Here is a 23,700-nt window from a genome sequence, read left to right as displayed (position 1 = left end):
GGGCCAGTCTCTTTTCAGTGGTGCCCTGTGACAAGATGGGGGGCAATGGATGCAAACTAGAACACAAGAGATTCTACCTCAACATGAGGAGACACTTTTTCATGCTGAGGGTGCCTGAGCACCGAAACAAGCTGCTCAGAGAGGTTGTTGGAGAATTTCAAAACCTGTCTGGATGTGTTCCTGTGCAGCCTGCCCTATGTGATCCTGCTCTGGCAGGGGGATTGGACTAGAGGATCTCCAGAAGTCCCTTCTAACCCCCAGCATTCTGTAATTCTGTGAACAAAGCAGAAAACAAAATTCTGTTGTTTTTTATAGATTCATAGAATGGTTTGGCTTGGAAGGGACCTTAAAGACCAGTTCCAACGCCCCTGCTATGGGCAGGGACACCTCCTAGCTAGACTGGGTGGCACCAAGGCCTCATCTAACCTCTTCTTGAACACCTCCAGGGAGGGATCATCCATGACCTCTCTGTGCAACCTGCTCCAGCGTCTCACCACCCTCACTCTAAAGAATTGCTTCCTAATCTTCAGTCTAAATCTGCCCTCCTCAAGCTTCAATTCATTCTCTAGTGTCTTATCACTACGAGCCCTTGTAAAAAGTCTCTTCCTGGCTTTGTTAAAGGCCCCTTTCAGGTATAGGTTTTGCCAGTCTATTGTCATGCTGGCCTAAAAAACCTGGAACCAATACTGAAGTTGTTGTCTGACTGCAACTTCTTCATTAACTGTTCTGTTTTAACTTCCTGGTTTGCCTTGGTTTCTTTCCTTAGTAACCATTTCAGGCATGCACTTCTTAACAGCTTCAAAATTCTGAGTTGCTAAAATATGCAGCAAGGGCACATGAAGAGGTTTCCTTCACTGTCAGAGAACATCTATGCCTAAGGACACTGGGTGTTGCTACAGTGCCATGACTTGCTGCTCCAACTCTCTTTCTCCATCAAATGAAAGAGAAAAAAATAGAAAACTAAACCTAGAAAACTAAATTTAGTCATGAAAGATGGAAGCTACCCAAACTGTCTGGAGATCTGGGGCAGTGTGTCCTTGTGAAAAACACTGTCCTGACAGCATCAAACTCAGCCCAGACACAGAACTCCACGCCCTGGGCTCATCAAATGCTGAGGATGGTCTTTGTTCCCCAAGGCGCTGAAGCTAAATGACAGTGAGGCAAGTAGGTGAATGAAACAGAGCCAGCAAAGTGGTTGTAAGGGTGTGATGAAAGTACAGAACAACACATACTACAGCTTCCTCTTTGCATATTTGCTATGGAGAGACATCATCTCCAGCCTTCACACCAGGCAGTGCTTTGTATCCCCTCCACTTCCATGGGATTCTGTGCTCTCAGTTCACTCAATCTTTCAAATTCTCCCCATAGAAAAAAAACAATAGAATCAGTGGCCACAAGGATGATCCAAGGGCTGAAGAACCTCTGCTGTGAGGACAGGCTGAGGGAGCTGGGGTTGTTCAGCCTGCAGAAAAGAAGTCTGGGGAGGACTTTATATCTGGGCCCCTCAGTTTAAGAAGGACATTGAGACACTTGAACGTGTCCAGAGAAGGGCAACAAGGCTGGGGAGAGGCCTTGAACACAAGCCCTATGAGGAGAGGCTGAGGGAGCTGGGATTGTTTAGCCTGGAAAAGAAAGGTGGTTGTAGCCAGGAAGAGGTTGGTCTCTTCTCCCAGGCAACCAGCACCAGAACAAGAGGACACAGTCTCAAGCTGCGCCAGGGGAGGTTTAGACTTGAGGTGAGGAGAAAGTTCTTCACCAAGCGAGTCATTTGTCATTGGAATGTGCTGCCCAGGCAGGTGGTGGAGTCACTGTCCCTGGAGGTGTTCAAGAGGAGATTGGATGTGGCACTTGGTGCCATGGTCTAGTCATGAGGTCTGTGGTGACAGGTTGGACTCGATGATCCTCGAGCTCTCTTCCAACCTTAGTTATGCTGTGATACTGTGATACTGTGATCTCCCTTCCAATACCAGAAGGGAACTTTTACAGGAAGGCTGGAGAAGGACTTTTCATAAGGGTGTCTAGAGACAGGACAAGGGGGAATGGTTTTAAGCTGAGGGAGAGTAGGTTTAGACTGGATCTTACAAAGAAGTCTTCAGTATGAGGGTGGTGAGACTCTGGAATAGTTTGCCCAGAGTGGTTGTGGATGCTCACTCCCTGGAAGTATTTAAGGCCAGACTGGATAAGGCCTTGGGCAACCAAATCTAGGTGAGAGTAGCCTGCCTATGGTAGAAGATTTGGCGTAGATGATCTCTGAGGTCCCTTCCAACCTAAGCCATTCTGTAATTCTATGACTCAACAATTTTTCTTCTCTATCTTGCTATGACAATTCAGATTTCACTTAGCTGCATTTAGGTACAGGGGAGAAATCTACCTTTTCTAGATTATTTTCTTAGGAAATATGGGGAAAAAATTGGAATAGCAAAGGCATGGTCTTAAAATTGTTTTCCACTGAAATCTTAACACCAAAACACAGTCTGGTAAGTTGGCATTAAAGCTATCAAAGAAGAGTGGCAGGTGTTCTTCAGGTATCTGAGTGACAAGCAGTTCCACTACCCTTCCAGCTGTGACAAGTGACTATGGAGAAGACAAGCAGTAGTACATCAGCACTAAACAAAAGCAGTGTTCATCTACTTTCAGAGCAATCCTTATAAAGACATGTAAAAGCAAAAGCCCTGTAGTTCAGTAAAACTTCTATAATTGTATAATTGACAGATTTGTTAAGAAGGATGAGGCAGCTTTACTTGAAAACATCCAGCCTGACAGATACTGAGCAAGTCTGTCTTTGCACTGTGTGCTCTGGTACATCTTCAGCACTAGAATGAAGGTGGAATTGAATTTATCTAATGAAGGCAGGATGTCTGTTTTCCTCTCTACAAGCACTTTGTCTTAAAATGATGCTGGTTGTCCTCTTAAACACAAATGAAGTGTCACAGATGTTAATTTCACTTGAGAGTTATCCTAATATAGATTCATAGAGTGGTGTGGGTTGGAAGCAACCTTGAAGATCATCTATTTCCAACCCTCTGCCATGGGCAGAGACACCTCCTACTAGACCAGCTTGCTCAAGGCCTTGTCCAACCTGGATTTCAACACTTGGAGCCTCCATAGCTTCTCTGGGCAACCTGTTGCCGTGCCTCACCACTCTCATGGGGAAGAATTTCTTCCTCATGTCTCAACTCAACCCAGCTTCTTCCAGTTTGAAGCCATTACCCTTCATCCTATCATTAAATGTCTTTGTCAAAAGTCTTTCTCCATCTCTCCTGTAGTGCCCTTCAAATACTGGAAGGCTGCTTCAAGGTCTAATACTGAATTTTATTCTCTGCCACTGAAATTCTTGTGTCTTTGAGTACTTGTTCAGTTTTGAGGCCCTCACTACAAGAAGGACATTGAGGTGCTGGAGCTAGTCCAGTGAAGGGCAATGAAGCTGGTGAAGGATCTGGAGAACAGATCTGGTGAGGAGCAGCTGAGGGACCTGGGGTTGTTTAGCCTAGTGAAAAGGAGTCTGAGGAGAGACCTTCTGTCAACTCCCTCAAAGAAGGTTGGAGCCACATGGTCTCTTCTCTCTAGTAATACGTGATAGGAGGAGAGGAAATGACCTCAAGTTGCATCAGGGGAGCTTTAAGTTGGACATTAAATGAAACTTCTTGGCTGAAAGGGTTCTCAAAGACTAGAACAGGCTCCCCAGGGAGGTGGCTGAATCTCCATCCCTGGAGGTGTTTAAAAACTGTCGAGATGTGGTGCTGAGGGCCATGGTTTAGCACCAGACTTGGCAGAGTTAGATAATGGCTGGACTTGACGATCTTAAAGGTCTTTTCCAATTGAAATGATTCTGTAATTCTGTGATTCAAGGCTTTCAGATTTCATCTCTGTTTAACAGATGAACTAAAGCAGAAAGAACTGTGATGCAGCATGCCTGAAAGTCATGGTAACAGCATGTCAGAAGCAGGAATTTCTTTTCACCCCAAAATCACTCTTCCTCACAGTGCTGCAGAGGGCATATAGAAGGTTTCAGAGTGCATCTTAAATCATAGAGACATCACTAGAACAGTTGTATGCTGTGAGGTTAGGAGGTAAGTATTGTGTAGTGATCTACTGGGGCTACTTCTTTGAGTGAGTTGCAGTCAGAGCAAGAATCTCTGTTTTGGTAACAGTAAGGAGTAGGCAGAGAGTAGGAAAAATACCAAGATTCAGACCCTCCTCAGGTGGTCACCAACCCCCAGTCTTTTCACAGTCTCTTACCTGGATCCTATCTTGTCCTGGCTTTATGACACAAACAAGCAAAACACAGATCACAGAGGACAGGTTTGGGATGCACTGCATTGATCAGTCCTCCTAGGCCAGCCAATAATGCATGTGTGACAAGTGGCGAGAATTAATTAATGGCTCCTTAAACAGGTAGTCCATACTTCTGCAGTGAGAGCAGCACAGGCATACCTTGTGGTTTCTACATCCATCTTGCAATGGGAACTGATCATTAAAGATCCTTCTTTCCACTAATACTGAATAATCACTGTTAGTCTACAGTGCTGTGCAGGGAAACATTTGGATGCAGAACAGCAAATGTACAGTCAGGAATATCAAACAGAGAGACTAAAAGAATGCATTTGTTACTGAATCATGCATGCTAGTTATGTTTTTGTGGTAAAATAAAACAGTATTTTTATACCCACAACAAAGCATGGACCTGCAGAACTTTTCAAGCAATCTTCCAACAGCTTCATTCGAGTCTTCTGCAGCTCAGGACTGTCCCATTCATCTGCTTCAACTCCCCAGTATAAGTCTATGACCTGGAAAAGAGGATCCAACATTGGTACTTTATCAGATGCCCTTTTTACCCATCAATTAATAATCAACTTCGTCAACATTTCATGTACTGCTAAGCATTGCCAAAGACGGTGACCTCTACATGCAGTCCTGACAGTGACTGGCAAGGTTTCCTGAGGTAAATGACAACTCAGGTCTCTTACTTTCCTTCCCAGAGAGTCCCTCCTGGGACAGTCTCGCATTTCCTATTCATATTTTTTGTGCAGAGATTAGCATGACAAGATATTGATTTGATGTAGTCTTTACTTTGCTGCTGGACTGCCCAGAATGGATAGGTAAGGATAACAACAAAAGCACTGATCAAATCCTGGCTCCATGGAAATGAATGGGAGTTTTGCTGTGGATCACAGTCGAGACCGTGACTTGACACCCTGAGTCACTTGTATCCACAGGATATAAACTCATCCTGTGCAAATGGCTAGAAAGAAAGATGATGTGGAGCTCTGCAATATCCTACTTCCTTTGTCAGCTGCTCTTTGTTACTCTGGGAGCAGAGATTAGAGATATGCAGTGGCAGACAGCTTGCTGTTCTGCCTTTCATCTCGAGCTACCGTCTCAGTATTGTTATGCTAATTACTTGCAAACAAACTCCTGGAAGAAACTGGAACATGGAGGCTAAAACTTCTTGGAAGAAATTAAATTATGAAGTGGGGTTTCACTACATATTTTAACTAAAAGGCTGAATTCTTACTGTGGGAAATTGGCTTTAAAAGAATAGGGATCATATGTACACATTTCTTTTGGAACAAAAAGAATAGTGTTGCCTACATTAGGAATAGTGTGGCCAGCAGGAGCAGGGAAGTCATTGTGCCCCTGTACTCAGCACTGGTTAGGCCACACCCTGAGTACTGTGTCCAGTTCTGGGCCCCCCAGTTTAAGAAGGACATTGAGACTCTTGAATGTGTCCAGAGAAAGGCAACGAGGCTGGGAGAAGCCTCAAGCACAAGCCCTCCAAGGAGAGGCTGAGGGAGCTGGGGTTGTTTAGCCTGGAGAAGAGGAGGCTCAGGGGAGACTTTATTGCTGTCTACAACTACCTGAAGGGAGGTTGTAGCCAGGAGGGGGTTTGTCTCTTCTCCCAGGCAACCAGCACCAGAACATGAGGACACAGTCTCAAGCTGTGCCAGGGGAAGTTTAGGCTCGAGGGGAGGAGCAAGTTCTTCAGAAAGAGAGTTGTTAGCCATTGGAACGTGCTGCCCAGGAAGGTGGTGGAGTCACCATCCCTGGAGGTGTTCAAGAGGAGATTGGATGTGACACTTGGTTGCATGGTTTAGTAGTCATGAGGTCCTGGGTGAAAGGTTGGACTTGATGATCTTTGAGGTGTTTTCAAACCTTATTTATTGTATTGTATTGTATTGTATTGTATTGTATTGTATTGTATTGTATTGTATTGTATTGTATTCTATTCTATTCTATTCTATTCTATTCTATTCTATTCACATTTATGCCCATGTTTAGTTTTCCTACCAACAGCCTTGTTGGTTTCTTCTGCCAGAAAAGTTTGGGATGTGTGTCAGTGTTTGCTGGAGTGGGCACGCTGTTGCCAAACAAGAGAGGTAATATACAGTCTGACTGATGATGAGTGAAACAGCCCCGTGTGTAAGATACATTCTAGCTACACTGCCAAGAAAATACACTTAATATCTTTGGTTTTTACACAAGCTCTGTTCCCAAATTTTGCTGAAACAAGCAGCTTCTGCTTTACAGAAGTGCATCTCAAACAGCCTTCTTATCTCCCTCATAGCACAGATTTTTTCTGCCCTCTTATTAGGAAGAGGGCAGGTAAAAAGTGAATAGGAAAAAAGTGTTCCCTTCTTCCTTTCTCCCTTCTGTTTTTTGTCTGTATGACTTCATTACTGAACCTCACATTGCATTCAGCTGTCTGATTACTTGAATGATGTATGGCAGAGCTTAAGTATTCCAGTCATAAAATTAGAGCATCTCAGCATACAGTCAAGAATATTTGAATTACTGGTTGAATGAATTTAATGTGCTGCTCAAGTCCATCTGAAACATAAAAGCAATTTCTATTCTAATTAACTTTTCAGAAATCACACTAACTCTTGTCAATGTGAAGAGCAAATTCTCTTTGTTACAACACTGTAGATTACTTTCATTGAGTAACATGACTTTGGCCCATACTACCTTAACATGCATTAGTTTTGTCATGCAAGGTGAAATATTTTAGCCATCAAGTGTCTATAAGCACCAAAAATATCAAAATGAGAGGCTCTTCAGTTATTCCTTCTGATAGCTGAAACAAGTAGGGTTTACCAAATCAAAGAGAGGGAACAGGAATACAGGAATCTGGTGTTAAAGCACATTTTTACTTCTATTTAGTAAAATTGTGATGAACACTGACTCTAAGTGAGGCTGTCAAAGTGAGAGGACAGCCAGTGCCCTGTGTGAGAACTGCTCACAAACAGTGGGCTGACACTGGTCTGGTTCAGTTCACTAGTTCACTAGTCCCCTAAGAGAGGATTTTTGTTCCTAATTCAGTGCTTCCTTTTGCTTCTTTTAGCTTTTGTTGTACCAATCCTACAATCTCACAGATTTTTCTAAGGAAATGAAATAATTTCATCTTTGCCATAGAATCATGGAATCATTTCGTCTGGAAAAGTCCTTTAAGATCATTGACTCCAGCCAGCATCTAACTCTACCAATTCTGGTGCTAAACCACGTGCCTCAGCACCACATCTCTGTGGCTTTTAAACATCTCCAAAGATGGGGATTCAACCATCTCCCTGGGCAGCCTGTTTCAGTCTTTGAGAACCCTTTCAGTGACGAAGTTTCTTCTCCTATCCAACCTAAACCACCCCTGGTGGAACCTGAAGCCATCTTTGTTCCATCTATCACTAGTTGGGAGAAGAAACCAACCCCCTCCTGGCTCTAACCTCCTTTCAGGGAGTTGTAGAGAGTGAGGACGTCTCACCTCAGCCTCCTTTTCTCCAAGTGCTCAGAAAACCACTAAACATTTTTATTCATGCAAAATTCCATTTTCCTTCTAGCACACATCATGTGATGAGAATGATTTAGAGCACTTAATGGTTCCCAAGAAGAAAAGTGTGTGCTGCTAATTAACTATGGCAGTTATTCTCCAAAATTTTTCTATTACAACTCCTTTTTTACCCTCTCTGTCCTCCCCTACAGAACGTTGTATAGCAGGTACAAAACACCATGCACTCTGGAGTTCATTCTTTCAGCTTACTTGCTTTCTGCCTTCACCAATACCTGTTTGTCAGAACTGTTTTCTGATTCAGTGGAAAAGGAAGCCCACTGAGCAAATGGATTCATAGAGCAGTTGAATATATTCAGTTCTGCTTCCACACACACCATGTTCTTTCACATCTCTTCCAAACTTGATGACACCTGATAGATCTCATGCTTTGCAACAAGTGGAACAATACTAGTGCAGCCAGATGACTCAGAGGAAGCTGGAGCAATGAATGCACTCAAATGGATTTCATTTGGGTCATGATCTACCCGGAAGAGGGTGTCTTCAGGACACCCTGCATTTGTGCTAGTAGCATGCAGGGCAGTGCTTGTTTTATCAGTAGATTATATAGCTGTTATGTGTTCTGCTCTGTGCAGAGAAATAGAAATGTATCCCTCTATCTGAAAAGCACATAATGCTTTCTTGACACCACTGGACAGGAAACTCTAGTCTTGATACTAAGTTCATACATTCACAGAACAGTTTGGGTTGGAAGGGACCTTCAAGATCATCTAGTTCCAATCCCCCTGCCATGGGTAGAGACACCTTCCACTAGATCAGGTTGCTCAAGGCCTCATCCAACCTGGCCTTGAACACCTCCAGGGAGGGGGCATCCACAACCTCCCTGGGCAACCTGTTCCAGTGTCTCACCACCCTCACTGTAAAGCTGATGCTCAGTCGATGGTAACCTAATGAACTTAGTGTATCAGGAATGCAAAAGGAAAGAAACAAAACAAAACAAGACAGTTTTGCTAAAGTCTACCTCACAGCCTCCTCTGAAATGCTTTACTCCTTTCCCTGGGCAATTTTTTGTGCAGGTTTTCCTCCTTTGCTTCCACAGAAATGTGAGAGCTTTCTAGCTGTTTTCAGAAACATATCAGAGGAGCTGTCTCTCAGACCTCATATTACATAGAGATGCTCCTGGTGTTGAAACTATGTAATAAAAGAATTTGCTCCCATGAATATCAAGTAGACTAAACTTAATTATTCCTCCCCTCAAGACTACATTACAATCCATTTGGAGAAAGACATGTTTCCTCTCACAAAGTATTTGGTGGATTATGATCTACTTTGAAGAGACATTTCCCTCCTGTCACTGAGATGTCTCCTCAAAGATGACTGAGAAATAGAGTTTATATTTTCCATTAATATCACACGGTAGTACCAGGAGAAAAACGCTTCATTATTTAAATACCTTTTGCTATTCCTTGCATGTACCACTGCAGCTGGGACTTCCCAATCAGCTGATGAGCTAGGACCTTCAGATGAAATTCTTTTATAGCCATAATCAAAAATCACTCTGGAATTTATCACCATGCAGATTCAGCAAGTCCAAGTGACTCAGGGAATTAAACCCAAATATCCTAATTTAAGAACTTGTTATTTTGATTAAAAACCAGCTGCATGTGCATCAAGAATAATACGCTGGGAGGAGCAGGATGTTGCAGAAATGGTATTAGCTGTTTCCAGGCTGCACTCTGGAGAGCTCAGTTTTTGGGGTCACTAAGATGGGAGATTACTACTAGTGCATGAGGAAGGCTTCAGGATGTGGAATCAGGATGTTTGAAAAACTGGAAAACATTTTTACATCCTCACATGTAGGGGTTGGTCTCTTCTCCCAAGCAACCAGCACCAGAACGAGGACACAGTGTCAAACTGCACCAGGGGAAGTTTAGGCTCGAGGTGAGAAGGAAGTTCTTCACAGAGAGAGTTGTTAGCCATTGGAATGTGCTGCCCAGGGAGGTGGTGGAGTCACCATCCCTGGAGGTGTTCAAGAGGGGATTGGGTGTGGCACTTGAAGCCATGGTTTAGTAGTCATGAGGTCTTGGGTGACAGATTGGACTTGATCATCTTTGAGGTCTTTTCCAACCTTAATGATTCTATGATTCTATGATTTCTACCTCTAAGCACAGCACCAGCTCCACACCTGGTGATATATACAGGACTTTACTGGATGAATCCTGGACTGTTGATTAAGACATACGTGACTTACAGGTACACAAGACTTAAACTATGATCCCAAACTCCTGTGTTTTAAATCTCACGAAGTGTGTTTACCACCAATTGGCTCTTACAAAGGTGCAGGTGGGTCTATGTCTTCCATAAGACAAAGGAAAACATGAACTGACTGAAGCAATGGGGATTTTGCAATGCACATGGAAGGAAGCAAATTCCGCAGAGAACAATCACTGCTGAAATGTTCCACTTTCAACTGATTTTGGTAACCAGTTTCAATATTCACCTAGTTGACTTATTTTCTACATGCCAGTGAAAGACAAACCTGTAGTCAGATTGCAAGAATTATGATATCCAGATGGTACCACATGTCATTAAAACCAGGTTGCATTAAGTATGGTTTGTGTAATTACAACACATCAATTTAGGTGTAACATTACTTCTTCTGAAACACTTGCAATATTTACAATAGACCTGGTTTTAGTAAGTGTCTAAAGTGAAACTCAGCCACTTTGTTGCCACATCTTTTTCACTGTCAGTGCAACACCGGATTGTAAAACTGTGTGGTTTTTTCATCTGTTCAGAATTTACCTCAAATATGACACTAAAATGATTTTGTTACATCAGTTCAATTAACATATAAAAGGAGATTTTTCACAGAGTCACAGAATGGTTTGGGTTGGAAGGGACCTTAAAGATCACCTGGTTCCAGCCTAGGGACAGCCTACAGACTGTGCAAGCCCCTAACCAGCATGGCTTTGAACACTTCCAGGTTTGCAGCCTCCACATCTTCTCTGAGCAACCTGTTCCAGTGCCTCAGCACCCTCCTCATGGGGAAGAATTTTTTCCTAATGTCTAATCGAAATCAAGCTTCTTCCACTTTGAAGCCATTACTGTTTTACCAAGGATGTTTTGAAATGTTATCTGTTTGAAAGGGAGTTATCTTCAAGAAAAAAATAATGCAAGATTCAACACACCAAAACCTACCTGAAATTCCAGGCCATAGTTTTCCCTGCAGAATTCTCTCAGCTTTGGATATACGTGTTCTCTTAGGGCGCTCCTCTCAGCTATGGTATCTGTGGTGGGGAAAAAGATGTTAGTAACGATCACAGAATGGTTTGGGTTGGACAAGACCTTTAAGATCATTGGATCCAACCATTACCTAAGTCCACCAAGGCCAGTACTAAACCATATTTACATGAACTCTCTTCTTTTATTCAGAGGTAAGATTTACCACATAAAGAGCCCTTAGCATACACAGACACAAACCTAAGGAAAATCAAGTGCTGGGATTTTACCTCCAAACTATATGTTGTACAAACACATAAATGTGTCTCTAAGTTCCACATTAGGCTTCATCTACACCCTTAATACTGCAGCACACTTCAACAGAATGCAGATGAATTAATTGTGTAATTCAGCAGACAGAATTTGTCAGTTTGCCTTCTACTTCATTTTCAGGAAGCTGAATTTTATGAATTAGAAATCCCATGGAACAAAGAAATACATCTGTATTGGGGTGGACCGAGCTGGAGTTAATTCTCCTCACAGCATCTTTCTAGTGCTGTGTTTTGCCACAGTAGTTGATAACACAGCAGTGTTTTGGCTACTGTTGAATAAGTATCCAGGCTGTGTCCTTTCAACATTTCCCTGCCCCAAGAGTACATTGAGGGGTGGGCAAGACCTTGGGAGGGGACATGGCTGAGCCAGCTGACCCAGACTGGCCAAAGAGGTATTCCATACCATACGATGTCAGCTCAGATATAAGCATGAAGTAAAAGAAGGAAGTGGGGGGTTCATCCATGGCATCTATCCTACCAAATAGCCACCAAACTTAGAGAGCCCTGCTTCCCAAGACCGACCATCATCCAGCTGATGGGAAGTAGAGACTAACATCTCTCTCTCTCTGCTTTTTGCTTCCACGCTGTCTGTTGCTGTTTGCTTATTTTTGTTATTAATATTGCTTCTATCCTCTTCCTGGCTTCTGTTATATCTTTTCCCTTCTTTCCCTGTCCACTTAAGAGGGGGAGTAATAGAGTGGCCTTGGTGGGCATCTGGCCTCCAGGCCAGGGCCAAACCACCACAATGTCAAAGATAAAAGGGATCTCCATACTTAGAAGTAAATCGATAACATGAATTAAAAACATTGTGCCAAATTATAACTTCTTTCCCCATCTTTAATCTTTTTTTCTGCTCAAAAGGAAGGAAGCTCTTGATGGCATTAATTATGGTAACTTTTGGTTCAGTTAATTGCTGCTATCATACTAAGTGCTGACATAAATTCTGACTAAATGCTGTCATACTGACATCAGATTGTTCTTACTATGCAAAATGACCTGTGTTTTGATAAGGAAGGACAATATGGCAATGACACCAAAATTATGAGTAAGCTCTGTCTCTTCAGATTAACCTGAGCACATCTCTGTCAACCACATCACTCAAGAAACATCCTGTCAAAAATAAATGTAGTCAGTAATGCAATCTTGCATAGTTAATACATTTTATTGTCTTTCCCAACAAAATGAAGGTATGTGTTGGATTTTGCTAGATCTTGGCTGTGAACACTGTCAACTGACTTAAGACACAGAGAGATGACACCTCTGGTGTCAATGTCCATGCCGTATCTATTTCAGGACATTTTACTTTGTATTGAGCTCAACTACCACAAACTTTTGGAGTGCATTAGGTGAGATCCTGGTATTATATTCCTGCTTTTCATCCAAAAGGAATCCAGTTTATGCATATCACAGAATCACAGAAAATGTCCAGTTGGAAGAGACCTCAAAGATCATCCAGTCCGACCTTTGACCCAGCACTGAAGGGTCAACACTAAACTATGTCCCCAAGTGCCAGGTCCACACCCTCAGAGATGGTGACTCCACCACTGCCCTGGGCAGACCATTCCAAAGTTTGAGAAACCTTTCCAGGCTGAACTTCCCATGGTGCAGCTTGAAACCATTTCCTCTAGTCCTGTTGCTTGCCACCAAGGAGAAGAGGCTGGCTCCCTCCTTGCTCCAGCCTCCCTTTCAGGTAGCTGTAGAGAGCAATTATGTCTCCCCTCAGCCTCCTCTTCTCCAGAATGAATAACCCCAGCTCCCTCAGATGCTCCTCATAAGCCATGTGCCCCAGGCCCTTCATGAGCCTGGTTGCCCTTCTCTGGACTCACTCCAGCACCTCAATATCCCTCCTGTGGTGAGAGGGCCAGAACAGAACACAGTACTTGAGGAGTGGCCTTACCAATGCTGAGTACAGGGGCACTGTCACCTTCCTGCTCCTGCTCTATGATGTGAGACATGTTAGACAGTGATGAACACAGGATTCACTTCAGAAATGTACTACAGATCTGGATGAATAAAGACACATCCTACAAATATTTAGGAATGGAGTGCAAAACCCAACACCTTCAGCCCAGAGCTGCCTGAATTACTACACAAGGAACAGAGGGACAGATGAGTTGCTCCCTCCTCAGGAAGCATAGTCATTAATTTCCTCCCATACTTTACTGCCTGAGTCAACCTTTTCTTGCAGAATGTAGTACACAGCTCACAAGGCTAATTGGCCAGAGGCTTGTACTGTGCCAACACAGCAGCATTATTTTGGCTCCAAAGCAACTTTTCTCAGTGCTAGCTTGGAGTCACTGTACTGCTCAGTGCTGCTGCACCTTGTGGTAAAAGCTACCTGCCTACTCTGCTTCATTTGAAACACTTCACTTTTTGTTTTCACCTTCCCAGGAACTGAGGACCTTAGATCAGTCAGAGACAGAAGACTGTCTTCTATATTCTTTGCTTCAGCACAAGTCAGTTTTGGCATACCAGTCTATGACAACACAAAGGCGTCATATCTTCATGAATGAATACAAGAAAACCTGTTGAAGACCAGCTTACTACTCAGGCACTAAGATAAATAGGCTCTGGAAAACAATTTTTATGAGGACCAGCTGAAGGAACTGGGATTGTTTAGTCTGGAGTAGAAGAAGCTGTTGGATGATAGGTTGGACTCGATGATCTCAAAGGTCTTTTCCAGCCTGGTTAATTCTGTCCCACTCTATTCCATTCTATTCTAAGACCTCATTGCTCTCTACAACTCCCTGAAAAGAGGTTGGTTGCTGGTCTCTTCTCCCTAGTAACAAGTGATGGGATGAGAAGAATGGCTTCAAGTTGCACCAAATGAGGTTTACCTTGGATATTAGAAGAAACTTGACAGAAATTGCTCTCCAACATCAGAATAGGCTCCCCAGGGTGATTGAATCCCATCCCTGGAGGTGTTTAAAAATCATAGAGATGTGGTGTTGAGGGACATGGTTTAGCACCAGACTTGGTAGAGTTAGACCATGGTTGGACTTGATGATCTCAAAGGTCTTTTCCAACTGGAATAAATCTATGATTCTATAAACCAAAATGATTCTTGCTTCTCTAAATGAAAATTAATCATGAATACAGGTTTGTTAGTGAGGAAACAACAATTCACAGTTACTGTCTGCAGTTACTGAAATGACCAACATGACAAAGGACAGAATGGTCCTACTAGGGAACTCAAATAGACTAAGCTGCAGGAACAAAAGTATTGGAAAAGGTCAGAAGTAAAGAATAATGATGACTAAATGGTAAATGGGAAAGATATTGTCTGAGCTACACAACAGATAAAGCCATCTTCTGCTGCTCTCTATTGATGCCCATGGGCTTTACAGTGCAAAGTCCACTGCCTCTCATTTTAGAGCACAGTGCTTTGTGGAGTCTTGTTCAGAAAACGACACAAAGCACAGCAAGAGTAGTGCTACGTATCTATCAAACAGAAGCAGAAGCATTCTTTCAGCTGGACCCATGTTCTGCATAACACACCTGGCATAGCCATCCTGTATTTTTTCATTCCCACCTCCAGATTGAATGGGATGTGCCCATTTAATTAGAACCTGAGTGGAGTGCTTATGTTAATGAATGTAAAGAATTCTTGTATTCGTCACAGATTGTGAAACTTTAAGGAAACAGAAGTGCAGGCAGTTAAGATGGACTACAATAATTAGTATGGATGGCAGATAAGCTGGTTTAATTAAATAAAGTCTAACCTGATTTACAGTGACAGCAAATCTGTGAAGCTGGCAGATCCTAACAACAATAATGTCACACAGGCAAATTCCACCTTCCAGGCTGCTGCTGCAGATGAACGGATTAACTAAATTACATTCTTCGGGCAGCCAAAAAGAGACAGTAGCTGTGAGATGAGCTTTATACACCTCCTCACACTAATTCTTATACCACAAAATCCAAATGATAGTCCACAGCAAAAGATGGGAATGAAACTACATCTGCAAAAACGTAAACCAGCATAAAAAACCCAACCAACCAAACCCTGAACCTGTCTTCACCATTTAACTGAAACCAAAACATGACATGATCTCGAGCAAGAGACAGTGGCTGCCTGCATGCACATCTTCTGTGCTAACTCTTGAAGATGGTTGATAGGCTGAGGCCAATTGTATAAGATTCAGTGAGGCCAAGTGCTGGGTCATGCACCTGAGTCACAACACCATGAAAGCTCCAGGCTTGGAGCAGAGTGGTTGGAAACTGCCCAGCAAAGACCTAGCGGTGTTTCTTGGCAGCTGGATGAACATGAGCCAGTGTGTGCCCAGGTGACTAAGAAGGCCAACAGCATCCTGGCCTGGGTCAGGAATAGTATGACCAGCAGGACCAGGGAAATGATTGTCCCCCTGTAGTCAACACTGGTGGGGCCACACCTTGAGTATTGTGTTCAGTTTTGGGGCCTTCACTAGAAGAAAGACATTGAGGTGCTGGAGCAGGTCCAGAGAAGGGCAACTAAACTGGCGAAGGGTCTGGAGAACGGGTCTGGGGAGGAGCAGCTGAGGGACCTGGGGTTGTTTAGCCTGGAGAAAAGGAGGCTGAGGAGAGACCTCCTGGCTATCTACAAAGCCCAGTAAGGCGGCTGGAGCCAAGTGGATGTTGGTCTCTTCTCCCTAGTAACAAGTGATAGGATGAGAGGAAACAGCCTCAAGTTGTACCAATGGAGGTTGAGGTTGGATACAAAAAGAAACCTCCTGACTGAAAGGGTTCTTAAAGACTGAAACAGGGAGGTGATTGAATCTCCATCCCTAGAGGTGTTTAAAAGCTACCCAGATTTAGTGCTGAGAGGCAGGGTTTAGGCCCAGCCTTTGTAGAGATAAAGGTTTGACTTGATGATCTTAAAGGTCTTTTCCAACCAAAACAATGATTCCCTGGTTCCCTCCTAAGCCGCATAGCCACGGCATCCTGCCCACCCCTACACCCTGAACTGACTGGGGATGCCACGGCAGCTCTCCTCTCCCCACACAATGGTGAGCCTTCTCTGAATTACCCACACAGGCATTTACAGCCTTTTTTCCAGCATCAGGCAATTGCTGTTCAAACATGATTGTTTGTATTAGGTGTGATTTCTGAAGGCTTGTGGCTCAGTCAAATCACTGCCAGTTTTCATTAGAGCACTCCACGGTTCTGCTTCTCAACGTGAACTACTTCCATGCCAAAGCCTGACCTTCAAACTCAAGCTGTTCTGCTATTACAGTTGCTTGTTTTATTTTTAATAGGAAAAGCACATTTTACATTCTTGTGTTAGTAAACAGATTATTTGAATTTACAAACAGTTGCCAAGAAGTCATCTCTGGGATGAAATGGGTCATGGAAAACAGAATCATAGTATCATAGAATGGCCTGGGTTGGAAGGGACCTCCTAAGGTTATCTAGTCCAGCCCCCTCTCTACTCAGTAGGGGGATCCTCAAGTAGATCAGGTTGCCCAGAGCCCTGTCGAGCCTCACCTTGAATATCTCCAGAGATGGGGCCTCAACTACCTCCCTGCACAACCCGTTCCAGTGTTGCACCACCCTCATAGAATCATGTCATAGAAACAATAAGGTTGGAAAAGATCTCAGAGATCATCAAGTCCAACCTCTTACCTAACACCTCATGACTAAGTAAACCATGGCTTCAAGTGTCATGTCCAATCCTTTTTTGAACACTTCCAGGGATGGTGACTCCACCACCTCCCTGGGCAGCCCATTCCAATGGCCAATCACTCTTTCTGTGAAGAACTTTCTCCTCACCTCCAGCCTAAACTTCCCCTGGCACAGCTTGAGACTGTGTCCTCCTATTCTGGTGCTGGTTGCCTGGGAGAAGAGACCAAACCCCTCCTGGCTACAGCCTCCATTCAGGTAGTTGTAGACAGCAGTAAGGTCTCCCCTGAACCTCCTCTTCTCCAGGCTAAACAATCCCAGGCCACTCAGCCTCTCCTCATGGGGCTTGTGCTCGAGGCCTCTCCCCAGCCTCATTGCCCTTCTCTGGACACATTCAAGAGTCTCAATGATCTTCTTAAATTGAGGGGCCCAGAACTCATGGTAAGGAACTTGTTCCTAGCATGGAAAATAGCCTAATTAAACAAAATGTCAAAACATTTATGCAAATGAACTGAAAGAGTTAACATGGAACCCTGAAGGAAACTGCTCACCAGTCATTGTGCCCTAACACCAAAGAGCTTCTCTTTTTGCTGGTGGTGATACTGGTCTGAGTTCAGCCATAGTGATGGGAATGGCTGTTTCATAGATCCATAGAATGGCTTGGATTGGAAGGACCTTAAAAGTAATCTAGTTCCTACATCCCTGCCATGGGTGTGGACACTTCCCACTAGACCAGGCTGCTCAAGGCTTCATCCAACCTGGTTTTGAACCCATCCAGGGAAGGGGCACCCACAACGTCCCTGGGTGACCTGTTTCACTGTCTCACCACCCTCCCTGTAAAGAATTTCTTCCTAATATCCAGTCTAAACCTCCCCTCTTCAAGCTTCAATCCATTGTCCCTCATCCTATCACCACAAGCCCTTGCAAAAGACACACATAGGCTGCAGTCACATGATGACACTTATTCAACCAAAGCTTGCCACAGCTGAATATGAAGGTTGCTCAGCCCCATGATGCAAGCTGAGGCCCTCAAGCAGGGGACAGCCCTAAGGGAGGGAGGGTGTTTGTGCTGCCACAGTTTGACTGACAGAGCGATGCTGCATGACCCAGCTTGTGGGAGCTGGCAGGAAAATTATTGACTGACACTAACAGGTTGAGGCAGGCAGCTGAACCTGGAAGAACCAAGGCAGAAAAATCAAGAAGTAAAAAAGCTGCCTTTGCAGCTGTTCAAGGCACCAAGAAATGAACGTCATACAAGGTCACAGAACTGCCTGCAGGTTTCACCTCCAGCCCACCACTCAGGAAAGAACAGCTCCTTCTATGCACAGGAGATGCAGTTTTATAGAATCATAGAACCATAGTTGGAAGGGAGCTCCAAAGGTCATCTAGTGCAACCCCCTCCACAGCAAGCAGGGACATCCTCAACTAGATCAGGTATTCCTCCCCTGTCCTTGGTGTTTCTGCACTTTGCAGTAGGTTGGGGCAGAAGGTTGCTGGGAGTCTTGACCTCACCTTTTTCACAGCCTGCTTCTCTGCTAGCTTAGTCTCCCGCACAGTGGCACACAGATGTAGCAGAATCATAGAATTGTTTTGGCTGGAAAAGCCCTCTGGGATCATCAAGTCCAACCTTCAACCCAACACCACCTTGGCCATTAAACCATGTCTTGAAGTGCCATGTTTACATATTTTTTGAACACCTCCGGGGGAGTGACTCCACCACTACCCTCAGCAGCCTGTTCCAAAGCCTGACCACTCTCCAGTAAATACAATTTTCCTAATACCCACTCTAAACCTCCCCATATCTTTATTATTATGGAATGTCAGAATCTCTTGTGCAACTATGGAAGCAGAACAAGGGGACACAGTCTCAAGCTGTGCCAGGGGAGGTTTAGACTCGAGGTGAGGAGGAAGTTCTTCACTGAGCGAGGAATGTGCTGCCCAGGGAGGTGGTGGAGTCACTGTCCCTGGAGGCGTTCAAGAGGGGATTGGACGTGGCACTTGGTGCCATGGTCTAGTCATGGGGTCTGTGTTGATAGGTTGGACTCGATGATCCTCGAGGTCCTTTCCAACCTAAGTTATACTGTGATACTGTGAAGCCTTGGATGTGCAGAGAACTTCTGATCTAGTCCTGAATGCACATCCACGAAGACACCCAGCTGTTTGCTTCCTCCCAGCACTCCACATCCTTAGATCTGCTGGATGGATAGGACAGGTTCTTGCCATGGGATTTCTTTTTGAATGGATTGCAATAGTAAAGAATGTGGGTACTTGATAACCATTGTCTATTAACTGCAGTGAAAATTTCTGCACTTGATTTATCTAAGGATGTGATGCAAATAAGGTTAAAAATTACTCAGCAGCAATAGCAAGTAAAGAAGTGGCTGCCAAGATCCTTAATGCTAGCATGTCCTTGTCACATATGACTACACATCTGAATGATTCCTTTTAAACTGCCTTTTTACCAGTAGTAGCACACAATAGCTTTGTCTGTTACCCCTGCTACTAAATCTTTTAATACCACTAGGTAACAAATGTCCCTAAATATTATGGAAACTTTGTCTTTGAGAATAATACCATAATAACAAGTCATTTGCATTTCTATAGTGCCTTTCATCTGAGAATCTCAGAGCACTTTGCAAGCAAGGATTTTCAATCCTAGCTGGTAAGAGAGGGGGAAAAAAATGATTTGAGCTACTTAGTACTCTTGCCCTCCTAGAAAATGAGCTCCAGAGACTCTTGTTTCATTCCCTCAAGGTTTCTGTGAGCAGAGAGAATTATAATAAGCACCAAAAGCTTCCCAAGACTCTTTTTAGATAGACTGGGAATGGGAACAGATTGGTCTTGGTCACTTCTTCCACTGTCTCCTCCCCAGACCACACTGCCAACCTTCAAGTCTGTACAGGCTCTCTAAGAAGGCAAATGAGAAACTGGACAGACTGAAGATCATTCATGAAACTAAACCCCACGACTGACTGCAGCCCTCCAAACAAATTCTGACTGCCAAAACACTGCAGCATTACTGTGATGTCCTTATCCAGAATGATGGTGGGAGCCCTCTCATGGGATGTGCAGGAAGGTTGCCCAGGGAGGTCATGGATGATCCTCCCTGGAGGTCTTCAAGGCCAGGTTGAGTGAGGCCTTGAGCAACCTGGTTTAGTGGAAGGCATCCCTGCCCATGGCAGGAGTAGCTGGAACTTGAAGGTCCCTTCCAACCTAAACCATTCTATGAATCTATGAACTGTGTGTATCCCTATCAGACTAGGGAGAACCTAGATTATAGTCCTTCAGCTCAGAGTTTAGCCACCAGGCTAATGTGTAAGAAGACTTGGTGGCATCACCCTCTTGTCAGCCCTCTCAGTTCTTTGGGCATTTGAGCCCAAAAGAATGGGTGCTTGGCATGAAAATCAGAAGAAATCAAGAAAAATAGCATGAAATTGGTAATCAGTCCTGAAATGTGCCTCTCAATTGTAAAGAAATGATAGGATATGACTACAAATTTGTGGTCTACACCAGAACATTTAAACAAACACATTTTCCACACAAAAGCTCTAACTGTCTGAGGCAGGACTCAAAATGTAGGGCATAATTACAAGCCTATAATGTCTATGTGCAGCAATGAGCTCTTCTTTTTCAGCCCTCAAATCATACAATATCCAATTTAAAACAAGAGGTTGCTCTAAACCCTGCCTCTCTGAAATGTTCCCTGCTGTCGAGTCTGGAAGATGAGAAATGTAACCCAGCATCTAGAATATGGATCTATTTTTTTTGTTTAATTATTCAATATTCAATAGCTGGCCACATTTCACACTGACATCATAGTTCTGTGTCTTGACTGTCAATACGATTGACCAGTGCCACCTATTGGCTCAGCAATGACACCCAGGTGGCAATTTTAGAATAATAGAATAGAATAAACCAAACCAGGTTGGAAGAGACCTTCAAGATCATCGTGTCCAACCCATCAACCAATCCAACCCACCTAAACAACTAACCCATGGCACCAAGCACCCCATCAAGTCTCCTCCTGAACACCTCCAGTGACGGCAACTCCACCACCTCCCCAGGCAGCCCATTCCAATGGGCAATCACTCTTTCTATATAGAACTTCTTCCTAACAACCAACCTGAACCTCCCCTGGTGCAGCCTGAGACTGTGTCCTCTTGTTCTGCTACTGGCTGCCTGGGAGAAGAGACCAACATCTGCCTGTCTACAACCTCCCTTCAGGTAGTTGTAGAGAGTGATAAGGTCACCCCTGAGTCTCCTCTTCTCCAGGCTAAGCAATCCCAGCTCCCTCAGTCTTTCCTCATAAGGCTTGTGTTCCAAACCCCTCACCAACTTCGTTGCCCTTCTCTGGACTCATTCCAGCAAGTCAACCTCCTTCCTAAACTGAGGGGCCCAGAACTGGACACAGTACTCGAGGTGTGGCCTAACCAGTGCAGTGTACAGGGGCAGAATGACCTCCCTGCTCCTGCTGGCCACACTGTTCTTGATGCAGGCCAGGATGCCATTGGCCCTCTTGGCTGCCTGGGCACACTGCAGGCTCATGTTCAGCCTACCATCGACCAGTACCCCCAGGTCCCTCTATTTTGCAGAATCACAGAACATTAGGGGTTGGAAGGAACCTCTGGAGATCATCTAGTCCAGTCCCCCTGCCAGAGCAGGATCACCTAGAGTGGGTCACAAAGGAACACATCCAGGCGGGTTTTGAATGTCTCCACAGAAGGAGAATCCACAGCCACTCTGGGCAGCCTTTTTATCCAGACAAAAACATGAGGCAACTGGTAAAATCAAAGGGGTCAAGGCCCAAGTTAAAATACAGATCATAGAAGAAATATATCTGTAGAACTGACACGACAGAAGGGCAACAAAGCTGGTGAAGGGTCTGGGAAAAGATCTTGTGAGGAGTGGCTGATAGTTTGGAGAAAAGAAGTCTGAGAGGAGACCTTCCCACTCTCCACAACCCTCTGAAAGGAGGTTGGACCCAGATGAGGGTTAGTCTCTTCTCCCTAGTAACAACCAATAAGATGATGGGAAATGGCTACAAGTTGCAGCAGGGGAGGTTTAGGTTGGATAACAGACGAAACTCCTTGACTGAAACGGTTCTCAAAGAATGGAACAGGTTCCCCAAGGAGGTGGGTGAATCCCCATTCCTGGAGGTGTTCAACAGCCACAGAGATGTGATGCTGATGGACATGGTTTAGTTCCAGACTTAGTAGAATCAGATCATGGTTGGGCTCAATGATCTTAGAGATCTTTTCCAACCAAAACTATTTTGTGATTCTGTGTTTCTTTGAGAAGCTGTTCTGAGGTTCAAATCTTCACTATTCACACACAATTGTGTTCTCTATTTAAACAAATAGTGGGTTCTGAGAGTCTGGTTCAGCTATGGGTACAGTATGAGTATCACATAGTATCACAGTATAACCAAGGTTGGAAGAGACCTCGAGGATCATTGAGTCCAACCTATCACCACAGACCTCATGACTAGACCATGGCACCAAGTGCCACGTCCAATCCCCTCTTGAACGCCTCCAGGGATGGTGACTCCACCACCTTCCTGGGAGGTGGTGTATGCTTACATGAAACAAATTTGGAGTCTGATCCAAAGGTTAAAGAAGTTAATGGAAAGATCTGTTAATCTCAGCAGATTTTAAAGTAGTTCTGCATTGGTGGCACGTATTGACACCCTGTACCTTCTGATGTCTTACTGTCTTCCACAGACTTTGGATGAAACCTTCCATCCATAAATAAATGAATAAACAAACACTGCTCATGAAATCTAGTGGGTATGGTGTGAGTGAGGACTCTGGGTTGATCTCTTCTCCCAGGCAAGCAGCACCAGAACAAGAGGACACAGTCTCAAGTTGTGCCAGAGGAAGTTTAGGCTTGAGGTGAGGAGAAAGTTCTTCAGAAAGAGAGTTGTTAGCCATTGGAATGTGCTGCCCAGGGAGGTGGTGGAGTCACCGTCCCTGGATGTGTTCAAAAAAGGATTGGACGTGGCACTTGAAGCCATGGTTTAGTAGTCATGAGGTGTTGGGTGACAGGTTGGACTTGATGATCTTTGAGGTCTTTTCCAACCTTATTGATTCTATGATTCTGAAGCAGAGTTTTATCTTTTAATAACTAACCTCACATTATGCCTCAGGAGCACAGCACCTTTAAGATCAGCTGCACAATATGTGGAGGTTCTTAAAGAGAAAAAAAAAAGAAGTAGTGTTGGGTTGACCCGGAATCCTTTCCCAAACTTGGAAACAGTCCCCAGATTGTGGCTTGGGTGCCTGGGCAGCTCTTGCCTCCCTCGACTGCCGCTCGCGGGAAGCACTGCAAATGCATCTGCATAGGAATGCCAAGGCACAGTGGGAGCTTCAGCAGCACCACAGGTCGCAGGCAGAACCTCTCTCTACAGGGGGACAATTTCACATTCTGCAAACTGCATGAAGCAGAAGAATTCCTCAAAACCCAATTTTTCATTTGATAAAGCAAACTAAGAAAAGGTCCTGAAAACATGGCAACTTCCAAACAATTATTGTCATACAATTAAACGATGTGGCAGGAGAAACTGAAGACACAGCACGTTCGGGAACACCAAGATTCAGCCTGGAAATTATCTCTGCAGATCACCAAAGCTTATCACAATGAAGCCCTGGATAACAGCAAAGCCTGCAAGGACAAGAATTTGCAACTACAATCAAAATTAATGTGGAATTAAAACTACTTGTGAAATCTGACTGAGGACTTTTCAATGAGTTGTGCTAAAGGGGTAAGAGAAGA

General features: G+C 44.2%; 1 protein-coding gene across 2 annotated transcripts in view; it reads right to left on the bottom strand.

Annotated features, from left to right (window-relative positions):
• Positions 1-23,700, bottom strand: part of NWD2 (NACHT and WD repeat domain containing 2) — a 64,569-nt gene that overhangs the window by 25,872 nt on the left and 14,997 nt on the right. The window contains exons 2-3 of one of the 2 annotated variants that reach the window (XM_068137549.1): positions 10,979-11,067; positions 4,671-4,787 (exon numbers count right to left, since the gene is read on the bottom strand). In XM_068137549.1, coding sequence (XP_067993650.1) covers positions 4,671-4,787; positions 10,979-11,067 — 206 coding nt within the window. Of the gene's footprint in view, positions 1-4,670; positions 4,788-10,978; positions 11,068-23,700 lie in introns of those variants that run through there. The other variant, XM_068137550.1, reaches the window with a different exon arrangement.

This window comes from Melanerpes formicivorus, unplaced genomic scaffold (assembly GCF_026170545.1).
Source record: "Melanerpes formicivorus ecotype bairdi unplaced genomic scaffold, bMelFor1.0.p_v2 SCAF_4, whole genome shotgun sequence".
NCBI classification, from domain to species: domain Eukaryota; kingdom Metazoa; phylum Chordata; class Aves; order Piciformes; family Picidae; genus Melanerpes; species Melanerpes formicivorus.
Note: the sequence above shows the minus strand (reverse complement) of the source record. Positions and strands in the feature narration are given on the sequence as shown.